The following is a 25,984-nucleotide window of genomic DNA, read 5'->3' on the forward strand; positions in this document are numbered from 1 at the left end:
GTAAGTAAGGGAAAGCTTATCGAGTCATACGCTAGAGGCGCTGCCAATCAACACGAACGATTTTCCACCTACCACTACTACCCCGTAACCGTGACTCTTGTCCAATAATCTGATCGAACGATTGTTTTTTTTTTTGTACGAAAGACAGTAAGAGGGGAAGAGATATTAGGAAGTCCAATCACGCACGTTTTTCTTACCTCGCGTGAGCAACGCGACATTGTGACAGTGTAGTGTGAGAGTCCGAAAAAATCAGCTGGCAAGTTTGTCTGTCTTCTGTTACTTCTGTTACTTATTCGTACGACGAAATACGTTATTATATATTAACAAGATTCACACACAACCCTGAAAAATGAATTATTCAGACGTCGACAACAGCAGGTATGAATAACTATTATTTTTCTGTTATTTAATATGAAAACTTTCTCCTTTCCTTCATTGCTTACTTTTTTACCATCATCTTTTTTTCTTTCTCTCATCTTAACAAACTCTTCGGGTAATAAGGTCGTCATAGCAATTCGGAAACGCGTGACATGAAGCAACCAATCCCGTAACACAGCGCAGAGGTATTCACCAATCAAATAAATTAGGCCAATTCATAATCAAACGTGTAATCCTATTTCGTAGGAATACCTATTTCGAAGAAGAAGAAAATCATTCATCCTTGTCTATTGTCGTCTTTGTCGTCATATAGGCGTGTATATCCATTGAATTAGTCATAGCTTATGACAGGAATAAAACGTCATAGTGATATATATATTGGCTCGGTTAAACGCGGTTAAATTCAATTTCAAGTTTGACAAGCAACTAAGGGATGCTAAGATCTATGTCAATTTATTTTCTCTGTATCAACGTGAAAGAGACCAAGAAGATATCCAATGATGTGGCTTCTTTGAAATGAGGCTATGCCACATAAATTCTTTTATCTTTCGGCTGTATATATATATATGTATATACCATGTAACATGACTTTGAATTTAGTATATTTACTTTTTATGAAAACTTTACATATAATCTTAATATTATTTATTATAGGATATTCCAATTTGGTTTTAATTCTAAAGATTCCAGATGAATTTAATCTTGTAATTCTTCTGATAAACAAACTTTGCATGTAGGAAAGAATTTCGAAAAAAAGAAGTTGTTTATAATTATTATGAATTATTTAATTAATTCTTTGTGAATGAATTTGTTCATTTAATGCTTTTTAAATGACTAAATTCATTTAATACTTGTTAAGTAACCAAATTCATTTAATACTTGTTAAATGACCAAATTCATTTAATACTTGTTAAATGACCAAGTTCATGTAATACTTTTTAAATGATCAAATTTATTTAATGATTTTTTAATCTAGGGATACCCATGTGACCTTTAAAAATTAAAAGGATGTTAGAAAGATAAGTCAGAAACTAGAAATAGTTTTTTTTTTGTAGTCAGAGATGGCTTTTTAATAAATTAGTTCTTTAAATAAATACAATAATCTTTTATATTGTTGATATTATCTTTTATATACATATATATCTTAAGATCTTAACGATGGATAAGTATCTTATTAAGATTATATTTTTATATTTATCACAGTTTTTAACGTGTCGATAAAAAGAATTACAAGATTAAATCTTAACAAAAGAAAAAAAATATATCAATGAGATAAACGATGAGGGAAAAGAAAAATGGATTGATAATTATACAAATGTCAAGGCCTGCAAGTCAAAAGGAACTGTAATATAAATATTACCTATATATAATATCCTGAATCCTATTTCCTGGATTACTCATTTTTTTTCTAATAATCGTGGAAATTTAATATTCAACGAAAGATAAATTATTCTTTCGCAAAAATGTCCTCAATAATTTGAACCAAATGGCGGATGTACATAATAATATTTGATCTAGGGAATGAACTATACTGAAACCCTTATTATGAAAACTAATGATGCCTTATTAAATTTATATTACGTAGAGAGACAACGTGTGTGTGGCGTTGGGTCAAATACAAAGTTTTATGCAACACACACTGTGTTCACGAATAATAATCAAACAAATTAATTTTATCTTTCATATGTGATATCGTTATTATAAAAATATTATAAAAATATAATTAATTAAAAAATAGTTATATAGTAGATAATAGAATGATTTATATAAATATATATATATATATATATATATATATATATATATATATATATATATATATAGATACGTAAAGTTTAAAGATTAATCATTTCTATTATATTGTACACGTCGAGAAAACGGGATTGATGCGTGATTCTCATTAAATATGTGCATGTTACAAGATGATGACACTTTAATTAGCTTCGACATATAAACAAATTAATGAATTCTAACTTCCTCTGTCAAACTGATAATTCTAATTATTTTACATTATCAACTAATAATTGCTTTCTTATCTTGCATTGATAAAGATTTAACATTTGCTCGTTAAAAAATATATTCATATGTTATTTTTATTTTTTTGATTTATCTTTTCTCTTTTCATTAATAAAACGATTGGATGTTATCATTGAGTCATACGATTCTAACCTTAAGGTTAACAAAAAAAGAAATTTGAACAGTAAATTATATGGAATATGTATATTGGAACTTAAAAAAAAAAAGCAATTAACGAAACGTGCAACATTAAACATGACGCGATATTATTCGTATTACACAGATAAATATAATCATTCATATAGCCTGAAGCGATAACGGGTGCACATGTCCTCATAGAGAATCATACGATCCTTTCTACTACTACTACTACTACTACTACTATTACTACTACTGTTACTACCACTACTACTACTATACTACTACTGTTACTACCACTACTACTATTATTACTACTACTGTTACTACCACTACTACTACTATTACTACTACTGTTACTACCACTACTACTACTCTATTACTTCTTTTAATAAACTCGGAAATTTATAGTGTTATTCGACAGCCAAATTATGAAGTTTAGATTTATCCTTGAAATACTACATTAAATGAAAAAAATTTAAAGAGAAAGGTATACTATAATGATGATAATGATGATGATCAAAAATACAACGCAAAATATGTAAAATAAAAAGTATCAACTCATCTAATATTATGAGAAATATAAAATTCTTGGTAACAGGCGACAAGTGAAATTCTCATATAATATTTAGACGAATAAAAGAATGAACAAGGTCAAAGTCAATGAAGTACAAAAAAAAGATAGAGACAAATAGGATCGTAGGAATGTAATTCAAACTTTCATATCTACGTATATACTTATTTAACACATGTAAAAGAGTACTAGGTAGTAGTCGATTTATCGATTTATTATGTAAGATAAAAAAGAACATCAGTTTTAAAAACTACGACCAATGACGTTCATTTTTATTCGTAAAAGGCGCGAACTTCGGTCAAAGGTGACTCCGGAACACGCAACCTATACACTACATATATCGTCAATAGCTGTTCCTTATTTCCTACCTAAACCTTGCCTCTCTAACATTCTTTTCCCCTTTCCTTCATTTCGATCGAATACGCAATTCGTAAGGAAATTTAGAAAAATGTTTTTCCACTTGAATTATCATACAATATGTCTGTTGTTTAGTTCCCTACACATTCTCAAATTTAACGATAAAAACAATCGTTTATATAGTTTAACAATGAATATTAATAAAAACCGTGGGATAACTAAAAACAAATGTAGATTTAAATATGTTTGAAATATTTATGAATTAAATAATTATGCGCATGTTACATATGTATATGTTTATATGTAAAAGAAGTTAATGCTCTTCCATCAAGTTTAGTTAGTTATTCGCTTTCAACGTTTGAGGAAACACGACACGCGTCGCTTGAAATTACAGTTAATTTTGATTTAACGATAGATAGTAATAGAACATTTTAATATTATCATAACTTAGATAAATTGTTAACATTCGTGTGTATACAAGACCAAGAATTCAAAATGTTGCACAGGCAGTATGTATATTATTTTTCTTTGATAATCTTTCTCTCTCTTTAAAAAAAAAAAACGATAAAAGAATGATCTTCATAGTGGTGGTAGAAGAATATCATTCAATTTGAAGCTCTTTATCAGGCGTGTATGTGTGATCTGTATATGAGTGTGGAAGATATGTGCGAGTTAAATTACAATGAACGTTGCTCCCTTTGAAAAGCAAAGATGTAAGTAAGTAATAGGATAATTATGTTTCGTGTTACAGGACGAGTCTTCGTAGAATCGCACGACATGACGAACCAGAGTTTAGTTGCGCCAGCATTTTGAACAGCATGGAAAGATTCGTCAAAACTGTTAGCGAAATGGAAGAAACGATTTTAATACCAAGAAGACTGTTGGATTTGACAGTAGGCGATGCTGGTGATACGATTCGTTTGAAAGCTGGTAATAACGTTAAAGAAACGTTAGCCAATACGGATTTGTATCGTTTGTATCACATCGTTAATCAAATGAAAGTCGAATTACTTTGGTCCAAAGAAGATCGCGTACAACCCCGAGAAGATGAAGATGCTGATAAATCAGTTCTAGCTTATCAAACCAGCACAGAAACTGCTAACAGATTGGGACACGCACGTTGTCCAAGTACTACCTCGATGCAAAGTATACAAAGCGCATCTTCTATTGCATCTTCTCTATCATCCGATTCCGAGTCCGAAATTGGAGTTGAAAATGATTCCAGTCTTGAGAACGAGGAGTGCATCGATCTAGCTAATTCATTTGCTAACAATTTCAAACATCATTTACGAGGACTTCATCGTAGCATCAACAGGATGACTGACGTTGCTCAATATCTTACGCTTCGATATCAAGTAGATGTAGACGGCCAAATCTGATTTGGTAGTTTCTTTCCTACGATTCGATAAGTTTAACGACCATTGATCGCATTAAGTCGTTTATAAACTTGTACACAAGAAAAAAAAAGCGAGTTTATTCTATACTTGTCGCCAATGCACGTGCGTGCGCGTGCCTATGCGATATACCCACACACACACACATATATACACATACACAAATACATCACCTTATTCAGATATATCTTCTTAGGGTTTAACGATCGAAATGTGATTAACTAAGTGAGACCACTTCGTCTCACCTCAAATTTAATTGTTAGGACGATGTGTCTCGTTTGGTCCAAACTTAGGAGCAATTATTCTTCATAGAAGATTTTAATTGTTAAAATCTAAACTACCTTAAGTAATTACGTTGTTAAAACTATCTTGACGAATTTTATATAAATTGAAAATAAAAAGAAAATAAAAGAACGTCCATAGCTAAAAAAAAAAAAAAATTTATAGTCAAAATAGAATTTGGGGCTTCTTTTTCTCCATAGAAATATGTTAAATTGTTACAAAAGTTTATAATATATCAGAGCCAATAATTTGGCAACGATAATAACGAAAATAGAATGCATAATTATTGAACGTCGATCGGGGGGCTCTTTAAAAAAGAGTATCGGAATATAATATATATATATTATTGGTTTTCTTTCTTTTTTTTTTAAGTTATTTTTTGTTTTGCTCAATTACAAATGGTCGTTACTATCGAAAACTAATTTTATTTTATCTTATAATGTTCTTCGTTTGAAATGAAAACAAATAATCGATATTTCTATCGTACAAATGATTTCATATTTTATTTAAGTTAATGAAATATATTTGTGGAGAGTATTTATAAAATCGCGAGAGTTCATCAATGAAGAAAAAAAAGAAAAAAAAATAAGAAAAAAAAACAATAAAGAAAAGAAAAAGAAAAATATGATCGTCCGATGTTATTTTAAACAAAATATGTCAAAGAACGGACTTACACATTAAAAAAAAAACGATAAAAATATTCGTTTAATAGCACGTTTAATAATAAAATAAAATGTCGTTTCTGTTGATTAAAACGTTCGCAAACTGCTAATAAAAAAAAATAAAAAAAATGCAACAAGATTAATTGCATTTTAATTATCGCTCGTGCTTGAAAGATTTTAACATGATCATCATCATACTAGCGAGATTAACGAACATTCCATATTATTATTATTATTATTACTTTTATTATAACTATTATTTCAGAATCACATTATAGCGAACAAATAACAAAATATCGATTGTAGCAAATTGATTCAAATATGTATTTGATTAATCAATTTCGAAGTCCAAATAAAAAAGAAAATAAAAAGAAACAATACACTATAGGCTTTTCTATAATTTAGCGAATTATATGCGAATTCAATTTTATCTAAAACAATTTAAACATTAAAATTAAAATAAGAAAAAGATATACAGAGACAACACACACATACACACGCGCGAAAATAACTATTTTTCTTTATATAACCATTTCGTACAAAGTACAATTGCTGTTGCATTATGTGGATAGATCGTATATTCTTCTTCTTCTTCTTCTTCTTATTCTTCAAAAAAGAAAAAAAAATAAGTAAACGGAGTCAAACGGGTTACTTTTGAATGAAAGTACAATGATACATAAATTAAACAATTAATTCTATTATTAGTTAAATCTAATTAAAAAAAATACCCATGCGATTTAATTATTGTAACGAATGTGACATGTTATATTATAAAAAAAAAAATGAATCGCACGTTGATCTGTTTCTCGACTGTAAACACACACACAAAAGAATGATTCAGTAAAAATTGCAAATGTAGTCATGTAATGTTATTTATGTAAGAAAAAGTATTGAAATTTGATGCTTTATTTGTTCCAATTTCGATAAAACCTTTTTTTATCATTACCAATTTTTCTTTTTTCTCTTTTGTGCTTATTGACGTGTATTTTATGTATATAAATATGGCCTTATTGTTATTTATTTTTCTAACACTATTAGTTGTAATAAAACCTTGTGTATATCCCTATTTTATATTAATTGCTAAAACACAATTGATATAAAATTTCAACTGTATTGCTAACATATACGTATGTGCTTATATTTATTTTTATTGTCTCTAATTTATAGTTTACTACGTATATACATACATATATAAATATTTCTTTTTTGTTTTATCATTTCCGCGATGTTAGTTGCGTAATATTGTTGTTAAAAGCTATATTAAAATCGTAAAAATTAAATTAATGTTTATTTAAATACTTATTTAAAAAACGAAAAAAAGGAACGAAAAATTGTTTAGATTAGAAAAAAATAGTCCTATTAATATTAATTATGGTATCTTATTTCATGTAATAAACGCCTGCCGTAAATTTTTTTTTATTATATTATTTATACCAGTATATAATTATTTCAATACAAAAATATTGTGTGTGTATATACATACACATGGAAAATTAATAATAATCCAAGTAATATATATATATATATATTATATGTATTAAGTAATTCTGAAATATTAAATTGTTATCGCTTAGCGTTACGCCATCGGTAATAAAAAAATGGCATCAATTAAGAAATGTGCAGATAAACAAAAAAATGGTAGCACCGTAAATAAGAGCAAGGCGAGAAACATGTGCTAATTATTTTCAAAAGGTAGGTTGCTGATAACTCTTTTCAGAATTTATATCAATCATTAATGTCTAAATATATATTAAAACTTTTTATTCTTTCATCAAATATTTCAAAATATGATTTTTCCACCTATAACTCGTTTTTAAATATCGCGCGTAATTTTCAAAAAAGTCTCGATTGCAATTCAATCCTATTTAATTAATTAACATTTACATTTCATTAAAAATATTAATTAATTATTATTAAATACTTATTTGTACATACAAATTAAAATAAATTTTGATATTTTTCGAGTATTTAAACAAGTAAGTATTTGATTTGTCAATATATTTGTTCGCGCGTAATTTAAACATTTGGTGGGAAAATTTGAAATACAATATTAGTCTCTATTTGTTAATGATTATAATTATTACAATGATATTTATTTTTCTAAATTATGAATGTATTAACTCCGTAACATAAATATATACATAATATGATGTATCAAATAAATATAAAAAGATCATTTTTGCAAGTTTCCAGAAACTGCAACCTTCGACTAGTGAGACCTGGGAAATCGATATTTTTATCAATGCAATATACATTACATCTTACATAATATAGATTTCGTCGCAAATAGTATTGAGCTAATGGTTATTTATTATAATAAATAACAAAATAATTAAACATTTTATATTATTTGTTTCTTTTAATGACTTATTTTCGTAATTGTTTTTTAATGAAAGTTTTATCGTTCGTTCATTTAGACTATCTTTAAATAATAAAAATTGATTTTTAAACGAGACGATGTGTTTGAAATATAAATATTATCTTTCAAGAGAAAATATATAGGTAAGAGGGATAAATGTGGTCTAGGAAAATGAATAACATATAATTATTAAAGAATTCTGTGTAATTTTTATTAGTCGCGGTGGGAATCCATGAAAATGATATCAATATGCAACAATGCATAGAATATTTTACATCAATATAAAAACAAACTATTATTGTTGCATTGTTTATGAAATCCTATAACCCAACGCAAAAAAGCATATACATTGAATAATAATAATTCTGAAGTTAAGATATGAAGCATATTATTCGATATAATCAAAGAAATAACAAAAGATATAATTGATGGCAAAGATTTAGTAATTCATTGAGCTTATATGATATTTGTTCTTAAGTTAAGACTTCATTAAAAAAATATTCATTACCCTAATTACGAATATTTATATATTTGATAGTCTTATACTAATATCACAATTGCCCGAGACAGTCAAGATTTTCAGTATTTGTGCATGTGATCTTAATCTATGCTTACTTAATATCTATGCAACTGTCCTTGGTAATATATTATAGAATTACTTAAAATATTCTTGAATTTTCTAATCTTTTCAAATTCAATACGTACCATTTAGTTGCATGAATAAAAAATGCACAATCAGTGATTTATAATATGCAGTAAGAAATATATAAACTGCATGTAAAGGTAACACTTTCATAACAGCGTATAGATATATAATTATATAATATATAATTGCGTAATTATATAATATATAACATACACCTATATCTTATAATAATTTTTAAAAAATTAGTTCTACTTCAAAATGTTTGTACAATTTTACATGTTCATGTTTATATATTATCACTGTCAGTAACTGTAATGAAATAATCCTAACTAAATGATTACTTATATTAATTCTAATTGATATTAGATGCATATATCTTACAATTAGAATAAGTAGCACAGGTATCTCTTCAAAATAAGTATTAGGGTTTGTAAAGGCACTGCCTCCTTTAATATAATGTACACAATTTCTAAGAGTCAGAATTATTTTTTCATCAGAATTAGAATTAGTATGAATGACTTAATTCAGTAAATTAAATTTCTTTTACTTAGTACCTCCGTATGTTTAAATACAGAAGACATAATTATAGACGGATTAACATTTCCTTATTCTATTTAATTCTTTTTTACACAACTTATTTGGTAGATAAATGTTAATCTTGTCATCCTTGCCTTCTGATCTTACATTTCTTTAGGATGATTATTCATGAAATATTTCTATTTATAAAGAAAATTTTGTTAAATATTACACATTAATCAGATGAATGATTTTCTAATCGTAGCGTACAATTTTTTAAAAAACTTTTTCATAGGATTCTTTATCAATAAACATACAAACTATGCATCTTAGAAATCTATTACGTATTAAGATTACCATAAAAATTCTATAGTTTTCTCTAATTTTAACGATGTTTCTGCAAAATACTTAGAAAAGCCTGTAACATCGTTATTTATAAAATGTAACATTCATGGATACATTAAATTCGATGGTAGTAACAACTGTTACTATTTGCATAAAACATCATAGGTGTATATATATATATAATATATATATATATATATAATCACTAATATAATCTAGTATTAAATAAACTAATACAATATACATATATTCAAAAATTAAATTTATATTGACGAAAGTGTGATCATTAATGATTTCACAAAGGTACTTCTGTGCATTTAAACAAGTGAATTGTTTATTTTCTTAATAATTCGTATAAATGAAAATAATTTTTGGCAAAATAAAGCTATATTAGTTTTATAACAGCATGGAATAATATTTTATGGGCCAAAATAAACTATATTTCAATAAAAAAAAATATTTTTAATTGTTTACTCTTGTTGCTATGTTCTTTTAACTATTTTTTGAAATTTAATTAATAGAACCAATAGAATCGAAATGCCTTTATACAAACTATTATAAATGTTGATATAAAATCAATAACAAACTGCTTTAAGTTTTTTTAGTAAATTAGAGAATTATTCAGTAAATAGCAAAAATAAAATTAATGTTTTAAATGTAAATAAAAATTATTGTTTAATTTTATATGCTTAAGAGATAAACAAATAACATATTTAAAAATATGATCACTCACACTTTTAAAATCTTTAACTGTCTTTTTTCAATTGATTCTTCAAATGTCATTAAATAATATTGACATGATAAGAGTATTATTAGGGCGGATTAAAGTTCTTTCACTTTGCTTCCAATTCTTTCTCATGATAGTCTTTTTACATTTGCACCTAAACGTTAAAAAATAACTTTATTTTATCTATCTCATAATAATGGAAGTACATTGTTGCTGGAGTATTAAACTCATATTGCTGTTAATAGTTTCAAGTATACACTTTTTTGCATAAACATCTGTCATTTATCTAAGTGTTTTTCATTTATAGTGTCATTTGATAACATAGAGTATCCATTATGATTACACTCTATCTTCAATGTCATCAAGTCATAAGCTAATTTTCTTCTTTTTTTTATCCACTCGTAAATTCATAATTTTGATCCAAATTATACATTATTAGAATGGTGCCGTTAAGGTCATTCTAAAAGAAAAGCACGTGCACGAGCAGTCATTTTCCTCACTCGACCTCTACTACTTATGCTTATTCCAGGTTCTGGTAAACTATCATCATCACTTTCATCTTCAGCATAATCGCGTCGTTTGATTTTACGTCTATTTCTCACTGGCAATGCACTACTTGCATCACTGTCTTCGTTATAACGTGCACGCTTTTTACTTCTTCGAGAATTAGATAATACAACTTGATGATTAGATTCTCTAGATGTTCGTGATTTTCTTTGAGATGTTGATGGTTCTACAACTTCTTCTGTATCATCGCTATCTGAATCTTCATTGTTAATAACATGTTGCAATTGTTCCTCTTCCTCCTCTTCTTCTTCTTCCTCCTCTTCCTCTTCTTCATCATCATCATCATCAGAACGACTTTCAGAAACATTATTTTTTCTATTATTTGCAGTATGTTTTGAAGATGCTGCTGCTCCTGCATTTGGCAACTTTCGCGATCTTGTATTACTCCTTTGAATAACTTCTTCTTCACTTTCTTCTTCTGAAGATTCAGAAACAAACTGATCTTGATCCTCTTGATCATCTTCCGCATCATCATCATCGGGAACAACAAACTGTTTAGAATTAGATTTAACTTGTCTATTATTTTTACTATTTTTACTACGAATTTTACGAGTTTGTTTTCCACGACCACCAGGAGTATAAACTTCTCCAGAATCATTATCTGTACTCTCACTGCTTACTGCTTTCCTTGCTCTAGTTCGTCTAACAGGAGGACCATGACTACTATCACTTTCTATCGATGCTTCAGATTCACTTAATTCACTATCACTTTTTTTTATTTTTCTTTGCACTATCGATCTAGGAATTCTCAATTTGATCATCGAACGCGTTGAACTACCTGCATGTTTTGGAGTACCATTAGTTATTCGGGATGGACCTGAAAGAAAATACACAAGATTACTGTATGTTTATAATAAAATTTTATATGTGTATATACCTGGCTCGTGTAGATTAACAGGCTTCTTTTTCTGTTGTACAACCGGTTCTTCATCTTCTGTAATTATATCCTCATCTTCAGTACAAATCGTCTTTTTTTTGGATAGTCCTATTAATTAACAAAAATGACTTAATACCAATATCGACAAACAATCATTTCTATATATCGTCTTATATATAAAAAAAAAAAAAAGATACTAATTCATAAATAATAAAAATACAATTTTTATGATATATTCAACTTTTTAGAGAATAGAAATTACCAGTGCCATTTGTTAAACGTTGCTTTCGTTTCTGTACTTTCGTTTTGACATTTACTTTAGTATTATTATTACGTCTTCTTGCCGACTTCCAATTAGAAATAATTTTACGCATGTGTTCTTCAAACATTGCTGATAATCTTATTGTCATAGAGAATATCTATAGATAATAATAAATATAAAAGCAAATCTTTCTAAAAATGATAAGAATTTATTTGAAAGTTTTCTATTTCTTTCTTTCATTTTTTCGTTTTTACTTACTCTTGAACGTTTGTTGGTATTATAATTTCTACTATTTGTAAATATTAATTTCATATCTTTAGAAAATTCTAAAGGTGTTTCATAGTTTCCTCCTAACAAGTCTTCTTTTACTGTGCGTAAATCCATCGGTGTATCAATTATTTGATGATAATCTGGATGTTCTAATCTATCAACTGGCTCTCTATAAAAAATATGAATAAACATTAAAAGACATATATTTTTAAACAATCAAGACTATCAATATGATATACCTGAAAGGAATTGAATCCTCGCACTGCCATAAAGTATCCAATAATTGTTTACATGCCAATGTCCAATTCTGTGACATTTCTTGAGATCGAAGATTTCGACTGGTAGTTAATTTTTGCGTACTTGTTGAAGGTTTATCTTTTACAGCAGTATCTGCATCAGATTCTGAAGAGCAATATGTATCAACTAATTGATGATACACTGCAGGTACATCTAGCTCTGTAGTTTCTCTATAGAAAAATAAAAATACAATTAATGTATTCAATATATTATCAATGCTGTATTATTACATGCTTGATAATAATGAATTTTGATACTTACTTTATTATACGTAAACATAAATCAGTTATTATCCTTGACCATTTCACTATCCCACTATGAGGTTTATTAAATATCTCAGCATTAGTTGCCAAATATCTAATATCAAATTGGGCAGATGTAATTCTTCGATAAAAATGATTTTCAAAACGAGCTTTTATAGTTGATAAATCGATAGGATATTGTACAACAAATGCATAACCAGGATACACATTGAGATCTACTGGTGCCACAAAAGGTTCTGCTATTGCTAGGCTCATTACTTGGTCAAGACCTCTTATAATTCTACGACATGTCGCATCTCTATCACCCATTGGCCATTCTTCTGGAGTAGGTTGATACAATATAGCTTGTATCTCCTCTGGAAGTACAGGAACTGCTCCTCCGATTTCTGCGGGTAATCCTTAAATACAATTTTATTTAAATTCCATAATTATAGAGATATTCTAAAAAAAAAATTACAATTAATCTAATATATTGTTTAAATAATAAACATACTCTCTTCATCGATTGGTTCAAGATCCCATGGACTCATTCGTTCATATTCTCCATTATCCCAACGTACACGGAAACACATAAAGAATGATTCAGGAAAATCATCATCTAATGGTTCCATAGATTGGATTTGTCCCATCCACCATCCATCATCGATCATACATCGAAATCTATCACCTTCTGACCAGCTGCGAGCCAATGCTACGTCGAACATTTGACGTAAAACTAAAAAGTCCAATACGTCTGGCATATCGTGATATTTAATTGTAAAATTTTCTCCTGTAAATCGTCCTTCTTCATCCATTAACGCAAGTTTCAAACAACAAAGTCGAGGTGGACGTATTATGTACTTTATACCAACAACTTTCACAAATTCTTGTGCCTTAAATAATTTTAATAACGTTATAGACAAAAATGATATTTATATAAAATATAATATTAGAATATATCATTCTCACCCTTATGTGCACTTTAGCCCATGGTTCACTATTTAAACCAAGTTCATAAACTTTTTTATTTCTAACAGCATCTAAATAAAATTGGTGACCCTGACGAAAATATACTATTTCATCACCCATTTGTGGATAATATGGAGCTTTACGTGGTACCACTTCGGTAAGCCATTCAGGAGGTCGTAGAACTTCAGGAACTTCATCAATATCTTCACTATAAATATATGCTTTCTGATAAAAGAAATTAATACATAGATTAACAAAAATGCAATAGGTACGTAAAGATTCGGTTAAATAAAAAAAATAAAATAATGAGAAAGTTTACCTTTGCTGTACGACTTTTGTTACGTCTTCTCTCTGTATCACTTGGTGGAGTAAGAGACCTTTTCTTAATAGGCTTACGTTTACTACGTTTAGGAGGTTCAAGATTTAAACCATGATCTGCAATCCAATCTGAATATTGTGTACTACATTCAGAACTGGAACTATCTGAACACAAATCTTCTTCATTTGCGGTTGAATCATTTGTATTACTACTAGCTGAACTACCAGTAGTTCCTCCATTTTCAGGATTCTAGAAATAAATAATAGAAATATAGTATAAAATAAAACTTAAAAAAATAAATGAATAATATTAGAAAATACCTCGAATTCTTCATCTTCTCGTTCTTCATCACGTGCTGCTCTAGTTCTATATCCATGTCTAGCACATCTGTTACGTCTTCTATTAACTACTTTGCTTCCTATACTATCTTGAACAGCTGTAGCGTTCAAAGTAGATTGAGGTCTACTTCGCATTTCTAGCCTCCAAATTTCTAATTCCATATCTGCCATTGCACAACTATAAATATTAAAAAGATCTGTAGAAAATTGTTCAATTGAAAAAATGCTTATTCTTTAGAAAAAGTAATTAACATACAGCACTTTATATCGTGTTTCTTTAAGAGCTTGATTCATAGGTTTAGCAAGAAGTGGTTTATTCCAAGCCGTGTGGTTGTCCCTTTGCCAATTACCACTACTTTGTCTAACACCTTCAACATCACCAGCTCTTCTTAAACCTGGTCTACTACCACGTGGACTAGCAATTTGACGAATCGGTTGTTCCCCAACATTTTCACCTTCTCTATCATTAACAGGTAAATCGCCCCCATCCGCACCAATATTTTGTCTCTGTGCAAGAGCCTCAATCAATCTGTCAATATTAGATCTTGGTTCTTGCACAGGAAGACCTTCTATTACCTCTTGCATTCCTAATTACATATCAAAATATGACATCTCGTATTTTAACAAAAATATAAATGAATAATAGAATAATAGAGATGCAATTATTTTACCTCCAGCACCAACGGCTATATTAGGTACTAATTGCTCTCCCCGACAATTTTCTCTACCTGGAACTAATCTTTGTAATGCTGGAGGATATGGATTACCATCGACATCAACGAGGAATGGCGGTGGCATCAAATGGGGAGCTGTTTGCGTTTGTTCATCCAAAACATAATTATTTGAATCCCTAATTAAAGGTCTATAGTCTGTATGAAAAAAAGTTCTTTCGGTACCTGTAATTATATTGTTTATAATGGATATTATTACAAGGTATTACATGATTCAATTGTTTACCATTATAAAAATGCATTATTTTTTTATATTATAAACAAAAGACTTACTATTTTAAGTTTTTCTACTCCAGATCCAAAGCCATACATTAAAAGATGACCATGAGAATCAGTAGCAGCGATCATCGTTCCATCGGGCGACCACTTTGCATCAAACACAGCACCATTTCCTTGGCCTTCAATAAAATTTTGAAAACAAGCTACTGGTTCGGAATTTAGAACATCCCATATAATAAGCTGTCCATCATGACCAGCACTTAATATAACACGATCATCTTTCGGATGAGATTCCAATACAAACACCTCATCTTTATGACGACGAAGAACTTTTATTAATTCTCCTGACTTTGAGTTCCATACTTTCAATGAACTATCATTTACAGCTGTAATTACCCATTCGTCACTTACGTCCCAACAAACCATAGTAACTTTAGTTTTTTTATTGGAATCATCGTCTGTTTCTGGCTCTCTATAGAAAATTATATTTTAAATAAAATATAGATATGTAATGTATGAGCTTTATTAAACATATTTTTCTTATGTTTTACATACCCAGGGAGTCTTGTGGTCATAAGAAGGCGTTTATGCACCCACTCTTGTTGTTGAAAATGCCATACATTCGCAGTACCATCTTTCGATCCAGAAATAAATCTTAAACCCTGGTGAGCCCACTGAATACTATCAACTGTATCAGAATGTGCTTCAACTTCTAAAACTCTACGAGGTCCTTCTTCACCTGACATCATGTAAACTCTCACATGGTGGTCTGCAGAGCCAGCAGCCACGAATGAACCACCAGGACTGAACGATGCACATATCATTTGAGCTTGGCCAGGTCTCATCTTTTCATGATACTGAATCGGCTTAGGTCTATAATTATATTATTCATATTTAAATCATCTTTGATTTTACTAATTAATAATTAATCTACTAAATATAATTATTAACTTACTGAAATACCACTCTCTCATTTGGTTGTTTAGTATGAGACCAAAATGCAACAGAACCATCCGTACTTGTGGATACCATATAATAAACACCATTGCAAGCAATAGGACAAAAGTTGATAGATGTTATCATACCAGAATGTCCGGACAAAACAGCCACCTTAAAATATATTAATATAAATTTATAAATAAAAGACAAATTAATTATAGTATATGAATAAGAATAGAACATACAGGGGACATAGTTTGGAAACACCAAACTCTAAGTATCCGATCTAAACTTCCAGCTGCTAGTAAAGTGTTATCAAAGTTTATGGCTATATCCATAATCTCAGATGAAACACCTCTAAATGTAGCTAATAGTCGACCATCTACGGAACTCCATACTTTAACAAGTAAATCATCTGCCCCAGTTACTATATATTTTCCTGTTCGATCATACAAAACGCAATAAACTGCTGTCAAATGTCCTAATGTATGTCGATAAAGTTGCATTTTACTATAAAATTTGGTTGGTATAGCTTCTCTACGACTTAAAGGACCTGAGTTTTCTCTTCCTTGAAGAACACGCACTAATAACAAAAAATAATATGCATGTTATAAAATATTGTCAAACTAAGGAAATCAATTTATAGATTTAAATTGTAATTAATTAATAGTTTCATTATATTTACCTATATTATTCCCCGTTAAATTATTAGGAAGACCCATAAAAGGTTTTCCTCCGAATCTTCCAGAGCAAGCAACAATACCACGTACTCGACGAGATGGATCTATGTAAGTAATATATAAGAATTTTATTTTTTAATAAAAAAAAACTTTACATTTTAAAATATTATATGTAACTAAGATAAATATATACCTTCGTGTACACGTAGTAAAGATTGTCGACCAGCTCCTAGTAATGATACAATTCCTGGAATACATGGTGGTATCTCTTTGTCTAAAATCGGACCTATTCTTGCACATATTTTTAGCAAGTGTTCTGGTCCTATGTGAGAATATTTATTCTCCTGTTGATAATAATATTAAGAATTAAATTTTTATCATTATTAGAAAATAAGAAAATATTTCTTTTTAATACAAATGAAAGAAAACAAGTATATCATAATTTTTAAATAAAATAATAGTAAAGAATAAAAAAGTTATCAATTAAATAATGAACTGATTGGAAAAAATGCAATATGCTAGAAGTTCCCGCCAATATTTAAAATGAATAGTAAAGTAGTGCCTGATTTTAACCAATGAGAGGTCGAAAGAAGGAAGACGTCCAATCTTGGTGTAGAACTCGTTGTGCACGAGATCAGGTTCTATAAATAAGCCGTAGGCACGTATATTCATTGATCAGCTCACGCAAGATGGCTCAAGGCAAGCGACCATTGGCAGAGAGAATTAAGGAGTGGGGGGAATCTTCCGCAATGGCGACGCTAATTCTAGAAGAATGGAAGAGGAGTGGGATGGAAAAGGGGATAGTGCCCCTTGGAAAGGGATGCACATAATACTTTGAATAATATTTCGGGCAACGATTTGAGGGAATGGAGAATTAAGCGCGAGAATATAGGATGACGCGGTAACCTCAAATCTAGACTTTATAACTTCTCGATCAGAGGTAAAACCATGACCCAATTACAAAAACAAAATAAACATTATCGTAATGGCAATAAACTTACAAGTTCTTCGAAATTTTGACTATGAGAATTTCCTTCCCAATCGATTCTTTCCGGTAATACCTGTAAAAAAGAAATTTAAAAAAAGTATACAATGACCGATCGTTCGATCGTTTGATGCGTTTCCCACGTGGTAAATAATTAATAAGGCAATACTCAAGAGATCATCGACCCTAGAATTCTAATGTTTTGACAAGCAGAAACCACGTGCAAACCATGTGGGATACGATCGCTATGTATAGTATCTGTCGGCAAACGTCAACTACGGACCAATCTCTTCTTACCTTCGCACGCTCCAATTCGCGCTTAAGCGTCTGAAACAAACATACATTTTCGTCAATTAAGTTGATAGCGTCCTACAACAAAACATTATTTTATTTCATTATAATACTCACAGTGGCAGTCTCTTTGCATGGCCCCGATGCTAGAAATTTCGCTATTAAGAAGTACAGCTCTGAAATAAAGAAAGGAACGTGTACACGATTAGAGAGGAAGCTATACACACACTATACACACACACAGAGAGAATACCCAACAGAGCTCTTAGGCAGGCGGCTTTGCCGACAGTTAATGCTACCTTATCACATTTCAATCTTTACCTGATTTTATAGCTGCCTCGTTTCTTGATACACTTGGATCCATTTCATGCGACGAATCCATCGTTGTTCACTCACGTTAACGAAGATTTATTTTTTTCGGGTCATAGCGTGGCGATAACCATTTTACTATTCATTTTCTCTTGGTTGATCTCGACCGCGAGACGCATTCGCACGCTCTCCTCCTCGGCGTAAAGTAGTACCCCCGCCTCCTTAACCTGCTCTTCTCCCCTCCTATCCCCATCTAACCAGAACGCTACAACTGACGAATCGCAACGCACTAGTCCAGGGATGTATTTCCTATTCCTCAATACCCTCGTCTTATTTATCGTCTTTTTCTTTTCTTTGTATATATATATATTTTTTTTTTCTTTTTTCTCTTTTTTTCTTTATTCATTTTCTCTTTAAACTTTTACGACCATGAATGTTTTCAGTACTTAAATAACAAATCACGTTAATCTTACTACTATATTATAAATATTTTTCTTACCTTTGGGTTAACAATTACGAAATAAGAATGTATGTATATATACACATATACAATATATATATATATATATATATATATATATATATATATATATAATGTGATTTGTGTTATGTACTAGTTACATTTACAGTTAGTGTTAAAACTTGCAAGTTAGATTATTGGGCATAACTTCTTAAGATATATGAGTTATGTTTTGATATCATTAGTGTAAATGTATTATAATTACTAATATTTAATAATTTAAAAATAACATAATTTACATATTTAAAATTTTTTTACTTAAATTAATAATTATAATGAAAAAAAAGGAAGAAGTAAATAGTAGTTTTTTTTTTCACTAAATAACCCTATATCATTTTACTGCCAATTTATAGTATAATACCAACTTTTAAGAACAAGGTTCTTCGATTGACACCATTATTTTAACAACTTGGCTTGAAAATATTCTTTATGTTAATCAGCAATATATTACATTAACATAAAATATTAATAATTAAGAAAATAATATTAATATTAATTTTAATTCTAAAGTAGATTTATTTATATCTAAATATTTTATAATAATTAAATGACATATTAAATGAATTTTACTCATTGATAAGACGTAAGATTAATAATAAATATATTAATATTATTATATATTATATTATTAGGTATATTTATTTTATTTATATATAATAAATTAATAATTGCAGAAATATTATAAATATAATATAAAATATATATAATTTATTCTGTATTGTGTAATTTATTTTACATTTATTATATTAAAATAAAATTTTTTAGGTTAGAATTATATATATATATATATATATAAGGTTTGTAATTCATATGTAAGATAGTAAAAGAATGCAAAATTTTATAATTACTTGCATTAATAATCATGCATATGTACTACCATTTTTTTGCTTAAAATTTATTAAAAGGTAATAAATAATACTCTTATAAGAGTTTGAATAAAATATGTATGCTCATTATGTTATAATCTTATTATTTTTTTTTTTTTCTAGAAATTATCATGTCAACGATGATTGTGATTTTCTTTATTACGTAAATAAATAAAAAATAACAGATAATTGATATAACATTATACTATTACATAGTGTTTAACAAAAAATTACAAGTACATATATTTAACCTCTTTAATATTGAACAAAAGTAAGTTTTAATATAGAATTATAATTACAATTATAATTCAATATTAATCCGATTATAAACATATATCATCTTTATACGTTTAACAGTTAGGGTACGTAAAAACAAGTAAAAAAAAAATAATCACGAGACAGATATTCAAGATGGTCGCTACGAAACTTGAAACAGCCTCGAAATCGTACAGGTTGCGCGTGATCATTTGTAAAGGTTCTTTACATTAATCAAAATGTTATAGAATAAATTTATATAGAATAAATGCTATATTATATGAAATATAAAAAAGAATCAATAGTCAAACGTTTTGTATATTCAAAATGTTTTTGTATTCTAAGATGATGCAAGTATTTAACCAACTCATGAAAAGATTGATCGAGGATGAGTCGATTGGATAAAATAAAGTGTATAAATATGATTTAAATGTGTATTATAACACTTGATAGAATATTTCATAACTTATATGATAAATTTTTAAATACGAGTGATCACGTGAAAATAATTATTTTTTTAATCGGAATATATGGCAGCATTGAGAAAAAAAGTGCAAAAAATTGTATATAATAATAACCTTTTAAAAACGATTATTGAAATAACTTATCAAGAGTGAACATAATTATATCTAATTAGAAAACGTTTTAGATAAACAATATAGCCTTTATAAGTTTCTTCCAATTGTGTCATCTATCTTAGTAGTTCACAAAGACTTATTAAGGTACTACTTGCATGGAAAAAATTATTCTTCTTTATTTAATAAATTTTATTTATTTATACAAATAAATAATATCATTTTTTTATTTTTAAGACTCACAAAAAATATATATCATGTCGTGGATAAAAGAAAGTACATTAAATTGTTTCCATTATTTAGTTGTAAAAATTTTAAGGAGTGGTGAAATTCCTAAACATGTTGCATTTATTATGGATGGGAATAGAAGATATGCGAACAAAAAACGTATTGAAAAAATAAATGGACATACGGAAGGGTACGTATATATATATGTATATAGTATGAACAAAGATGTTTAATTATACACCGTATTGATAAAATTAATAACGTCATTTTTCTTTAAATATTAGGTTTCACAAATTAACCGAAACTCTACAGTGGTGCTTAGACCTCGGTATTCCAGAAGTAACAGTTTATGCATTTAGTTTAGAAAATTTTAAAAGGTCTAAGGAAGAAGTCGACGGACTTATGAAACTCGCTAGACAAAAATTCCAAACTTTGATAAATGAAAAGTAATTGTACTTTTTTTTATATAATATTTCTTATATCACTAAGTTCTTATTATTCTATTGAACTATTAAGGAAATCCTAAATAAAATAGAAATATTTTCTTTATTTTCAGACAAAAATTAATGGAAAATGGTGTATGTGTGCGTATTATAGGAAATTTAGAATTACTTCCAGAGGATCTACGCAAATTAATAGCTGAAGCTATGATCATTACCAAAAATAATAATAAAGCATTCCTTAACATTGCTTTTGCTTATACGTGTGAGTATATGATAGAAATAAATGACTTTATAATTTTCTTTTTCAACATTTTTACTTATTATTTGTTTAGCAAGAGATGAAATGACATATGCGATTAAAGATATATTAAAAGGTATTAGAGATGATGATATTTTACCAGAAGATATTAACGAAGACCTCATTTCTAAGTGTTTGTACACTTATAATTCTCCAAATCCTGATTTACTTATTCGTACTTCTGGAGAAATTCGTCTCAGTGATTTTCTTATATGGCAGGTAAACATTTTCAAGATATTTAATATTTTAATCAAAAATTGAATTTATTTAGAAGTATTGCATGATATAACAAATGTTTACAGGTTAGTAACTGTTGCATCTATTTTGCTGATGCATTATGGCCTGAATTTAGTGCTTGGGATTTATTTGCTGCGGTATTTTATTATCAAAGATGTTATACAAATTTACAAAATATTACAAAAGCACAAAATATAACTAATTACAATAGCAGAGTTACTAATTATCTTAATAAATTATATAATGAACGGGATATTATGCTGCAAAAAAGATGTGCTTCAAAAGTTTTAGCATACGATGAAAATAAATGATCCATTAAGAGAATATATACAATTATCAACCAAAAATATAATTATACAGAACAGATAAGAATATGTTTTTCATCCTCTTCATTTTCCTCTGACTATTTTGTTAATATTTGTGCTTATGATTTTTATTTAATTTTTCATATTATATTTTTAATCAGACAATATATATATATTTTATTTATTTGTAATACTATGAACAAATATCTGTATAATAATGGGGAATAATATGTTAATAGAAAATTATGGAAAATTATAACCAGGCAGCAACTTGCCAATTACTTGCTAGTCATATACGTACATATATTTACAAATAAATCGTAACTAAAAGTTTTACTATATTGTCGTATGTACTTACAAAACTGCGTAAATCTAAAAACTCAGGGATATATTAATATAAATTATCACACTACGTAAAAAGATATTTTTATTATATTAGATAAATAAACATCACTTATTATGGTATTTTATTTCGTTAGTATTATATATATATATATATATAATAGTTCATAAAAATAATATTTTTATATAACTTTTAACACATCACATTTGCTTATTTCTGATAAAATAAAACATTCCTCAGTAATTTTAATTCATTTCTTATATATTCTAGACAATTTTGCACATTTTATTTTCTTTGGATCGTATATGCATACACAGAATAATAATTATGTATAATCAAAAAGATCTCAAAAATTCTATATATACTTTGATTAAAAACAAAAAAGACCCTCACAATTGGAAGCTAAAACATTTGTAGTAAAAATGAAAATTGTGATACTTGTACTATATAGACTTAATTTTCAGCACAAAATGGTAATATTTATCTCATTATAAAAGTTTACAATATTCACAATAAATAATTTTACGTATTATGTTATATCTGTACATGTATATACATATGATTAAGAATGTAGTATTTATAATGAAATAAATTGCATCTATACGTAATTTGTAAATAAATATATAAATACATTAGTATAATGTATGAATCATATTAAATAAAATTATATATATATTAAATCTAATGTTATAGTAAAAACTTGTCAATAAGATATATCTCGTCGTATTTCACTTAGAATTAAATTGCGGATAGCGTCTTGCTGGAGGTTGTCTTTGCCTGGCAAGAAAAGATTGCCCTTGTCCCGTGTTAAGTGCCATAAGATGTTGATCTAAAGCTTCTCTATGAGAGGATAATCCTAAACGATAAAATGCTGATATCATTAGCTTCTCTTCCATTTCTCTGACCATCTTAGATTCTTTTAAAGATCTTTCCATATCTTCAATCATTTTACGTTGTTCTATAATTTGATTGCGTAGTACAACTATTTCCGAAGGTGAAGAATTATTTTGCTTAGGATCTAAACTTTTAATAACACTTTTTGCTTTCTCAATGTATTTCTTATAACGTTCTTCAAGTGCTGCATTCTCATATTCGCGTCGCGTTAATTTTTCTTGCAATGCAAAAACTTTTTGTTTCTGACTTTGAGAAGCATTATCTCGATCCTCAATTTGTAATACCAAACGTTCTCGTTCAACTTGCGCTCTTCTTAATTCATCCTGTAATTGTGTTACTTTTTGCTGTAACGTAATATTGTCATTTTTATTATAAGTACTAGATTGATTCCCAATAGCTTCTTCTAATTTATTTTCTAATACAATTATCCTCTGATTAGCTTCACGATTTTGTCCTCTGAGATTATTTAATTGTTCTTCAGAATGTTCAAGTAATGCTTGTACCGTAGGTAATTTATCATCGTTACCTTTTTGTTTTAATTTTAACATTTTATTTTCATATTGTAAAAATAATAATTTCTCTTTAACTTCAAGCGGAATCATTTCCGTATTTCCTACTGCATCATCTGACATAGGTTTAGCAATATTTTCTGCTGCTTGTAATTGAGTACATTTTAATTCCTCATTAGTTTCTTTCAAAGCATCCCGTTCTATAATTAATCTATCTCTTTCTCTTTGCAGTGCGCTCAGGTTTGCTTCCATTTTTTTTCCTTCAAATTCAAGCCTATCACATTTATTACTTTGTTCATCTAACTTATGACTAACTTCTGCAAGTTGTTGTTTACAGAGTTCTAGATGATTACGTAACATGGTAACTCGTTTATTCTCTTCCTCATAATCAATTTTGGCTTGTAAATATTCCATATTTTTTTCTTCCAGAATTTTAACTTGTCGTCTTAAATCGCTCAAATCTTCCATCTTCTTTTTATAAGAGTCTATAGTAACTTCGTACTTAGCTATTTTATCTGCTGTTTCACGTAATGCATCTACTTCATCTTTTAGGATATTAGCTTCGTCAGCAGCTTTTTGTAAATCTTCTTGCTTAGTTTGTAATTCTAATACTTCTTTCTCTAATAATTCTACTTTTAATCTATAATCATCTCTAGAGGTCTCCAATTTAAATACTTCATCTTTCAAATTTTCTACTTGTTTTCGAAGACTAGAATATTTTAAGATAGAACCGGTATCTTCAGGATTTTCAAATTCGTCTAGTCTCTCTTGGAGTTTCTTATTTTCAGCAATCAATCCTACTTTTTCTTCCTGAAGAAAAGAAAGTTGTTGATCAAGTTCGTGACATCTTTGTTCTAATTGTTCTTTCATATCTACTGCGATTTGTAGTTCTGATAATAATCTTTGTTGAGCACCATCAGCTACATCTAATGATTCAAAGTTAAGACTAGTACCCAAACTTAATCTAGGACCGTGCATGCTACTTTCTAACGTTTGAATACTTTGCATAATAGCTTGTTGCACCGACTCTTCCATACTCATAATTCTAGTTATATATTGTTGTTTTTGATTGCAATTTATTGCGCATCCAAGAATAAGTTGTAGCAAACGACACAATTCATCTCTATCGCAATGTTCTCCTATCTTTCCGGCATCTGGCTTTATGTAGCCGGACAATTGTTGATTCAAACATTCTATATAATATTCCATTACAGCTTCAACAATTTTTTTAAGATTGCTTACTTTAAGACGCCAATTAGAATTAACATCTGTCTTTATTTTTGCCTTCCAAACTGCTGTAAACCATTCTGGTGCTATTTGTGCCAAAACTTCTGCCAATGCTACGCCATCGCTTATATCTTCTGGGGTTGAATGAGCAGCCTGAAGATCAAATGTACCTAACCATTTGATCAAACAAATAATCAGCTGATCTCCCATCTTTCAGGATAATTATTTAACAAATTAATATCCTTTTAAATATTTATATGTTTGTATAAATAAATAATTCCATATATATTGTGCAAAAAAAGAAGACAACCTATATACAATATTTAATGAGACCAGAGAGAAATAATTTATTCACTGCATATAATAAAACGTTGTTGACATAAAAAAAAATAAAACAATAGAAATAAAAGTCAAACCTGACAATTTGTTTAATTTATTAAAAAATGTATTGTCACGTCATCTTTAAATTAGCAAACGTTCAGATGTGCAACGTGTATCGATGCACAGTGCTAAAACACTATTGCCATATATTTCTAGTAAAAATTCCCTACATTCTTTAACATCAAAAAGCAACTCTTGAATAAAAATTATATTA

At 28.4% G+C, this 25,984-nt stretch overlaps 4 protein-coding genes across 6 annotated transcripts; 2 read left to right on the top strand and 2 right to left on the bottom strand.

The window, feature by feature from the left end:
* The first annotated feature begins 90 nt into the window (after positions 1–90).
* On the top strand, positions 91–6,746 carry LOC107066257 (uncharacterized). 2 transcript variants are annotated; one of them, XM_015320729.2, is made up of 2 exons: positions 91–378; positions 4,215–6,746. In XM_015320729.2, the coding sequence occupies exons 1-2, from the start codon at positions 350–352 to the stop codon at positions 4,840–4,842; spliced, it is 657 nt and encodes a 218-aa protein (XP_015176215.1). In that variant the 5' UTR covers positions 91–349; the 3' UTR covers positions 4,843–6,746. The 2 variants fall into 2 exon arrangements, with proteins under 2 accessions (XP_015176215.1, XP_089030998.1); XM_089174872.1 differs by lacking the exon at positions 91–378 and adding an exon at positions 3,818–3,972.
* A 1,600-nt stretch (positions 6,747–8,346) lies between these two features.
* Positions 8,347–18,896, bottom strand: BRWD3 (bromodomain and WD repeat-containing protein). Its single transcript, XM_089174873.1, has 22 exons — positions 18,702–18,896; positions 18,498–18,556; positions 18,387–18,416; positions 18,106–18,165; positions 17,298–17,448; positions 17,110–17,208; positions 16,670–17,007; positions 16,441–16,595; positions 16,041–16,358; positions 15,529–15,957; positions 15,207–15,421; positions 14,792–15,122; positions 14,518–14,713; positions 14,198–14,446; positions 13,879–14,103; positions 13,424–13,802; positions 12,929–13,328; positions 12,610–12,837; positions 12,359–12,539; positions 12,101–12,257; positions 11,839–11,946; positions 8,347–11,778 (listed from the first exon to the last, which is right to left on the bottom strand). The coding sequence occupies exons 1-22, from the start codon at positions 18,760–18,762 to the stop codon at positions 10,850–10,852; spliced, it is 5,298 nt and encodes a 1,765-aa protein (XP_089030999.1). The 5' UTR covers positions 18,763–18,896; the 3' UTR covers positions 8,347–10,849.
* Positions 18,897–20,382: 1,486 nt separating this feature from the next.
* Dhdds (Dehydrodolichyl diphosphate synthase subunit) lies at positions 20,383–22,485 on the top strand. 2 transcript variants are annotated; one of them, XM_015320594.2, is made up of 6 exons: positions 20,383–21,052; positions 21,143–21,323; positions 21,418–21,579; positions 21,690–21,838; positions 21,909–22,093; positions 22,177–22,485. In XM_015320594.2, the coding sequence occupies exons 2-6, from the start codon at positions 21,163–21,165 to the stop codon at positions 22,420–22,422; spliced, it is 903 nt and encodes a 300-aa protein (XP_015176080.1). In that variant the 5' UTR covers positions 20,383–21,052; positions 21,143–21,162; the 3' UTR covers positions 22,423–22,485. The 2 variants fall into 2 exon arrangements, with proteins under 2 accessions (XP_015176080.1, XP_015176081.1); XM_015320595.2 differs by having other exon boundaries at positions 20,384–21,052; positions 21,209–21,323.
* Positions 22,486–22,826: 341 nt separating this feature from the next.
* hook (hook microtubule tethering protein) lies at positions 22,827–25,907 on the bottom strand. The gene has a single exon (XM_015320597.2). The coding sequence runs from the start codon at positions 25,597–25,599 to the stop codon at positions 23,488–23,490; it is 2,112 nt and encodes a 703-aa protein (XP_015176083.1). The 5' UTR covers positions 25,600–25,907; the 3' UTR covers positions 22,827–23,487.
* Positions 25,908–25,984: the final 77 nt, after the last annotated feature.

The sequence above is a fragment of the Polistes dominula genome, unplaced genomic scaffold (assembly GCF_049000335.1).
Source record: "Polistes dominula isolate Pdom_NZ unplaced genomic scaffold, Pdom_raw_medaka contig_16, whole genome shotgun sequence".
NCBI classification, from domain to species: Eukaryota; Metazoa; Arthropoda; class Insecta; order Hymenoptera; family Vespidae; genus Polistes; species Polistes dominula.

Excerpts from the sequence above, each read along its gene's own strand:
- Dhdds (XM_015320594.2), top strand. The coding sequence starts at position 21,163 with ATGTCGTGGATAAAAGAAAGTACATTAAATTGTTTCCATTATTTAGTT. Across the intron at positions 21,324-21,417 it reads ATAAATGGACATACGGAAGG|GTTTCACAAATTAACCGAAA; the intron begins GTACGTATATAT and ends TTTAAATATTAG. Across the intron at positions 21,580-21,689 it reads CAAACTTTGATAAATGAAAA|ACAAAAATTAATGGAAAATG; the intron begins GTAATTGTACTT and ends CTTTATTTTCAG.
- hook (XM_015320597.2), bottom strand. The coding sequence starts at position 25,599 with ATGGGAGATCAGCTGATTATTTGTTTGATCAAATGGTTAGGTACATTT.
- LOC107066257 (XM_015320729.2), top strand. The coding sequence starts at position 350 with ATGAATTATTCAGACGTCGACAACAGCAG. Across the intron at positions 379-4,214 it reads TCAGACGTCGACAACAGCAG|GACGAGTCTTCGTAGAATCG; the intron begins GTATGAATAACT and ends TTCGTGTTACAG.
- BRWD3 (XM_089174873.1), bottom strand. The coding sequence starts at position 18,762 with ATGGATTCGTCGCATGAAATGGATCCAAGTGTATCAAGAAACGAGGCA. Across the intron at positions 17,209-17,297 it reads TTTACTACGTGTACACGAAG|ATCCATCTCGTCGAGTACGT; the intron begins GTATATATTTAT and ends TTACTTACATAG. Across the intron at positions 12,838-12,928 it reads TTATGTTTACGTATAATAAA|AGAAACTACAGAGCTAGATG; the intron begins GTAAGTATCAAA and ends ATTTTTCTATAG.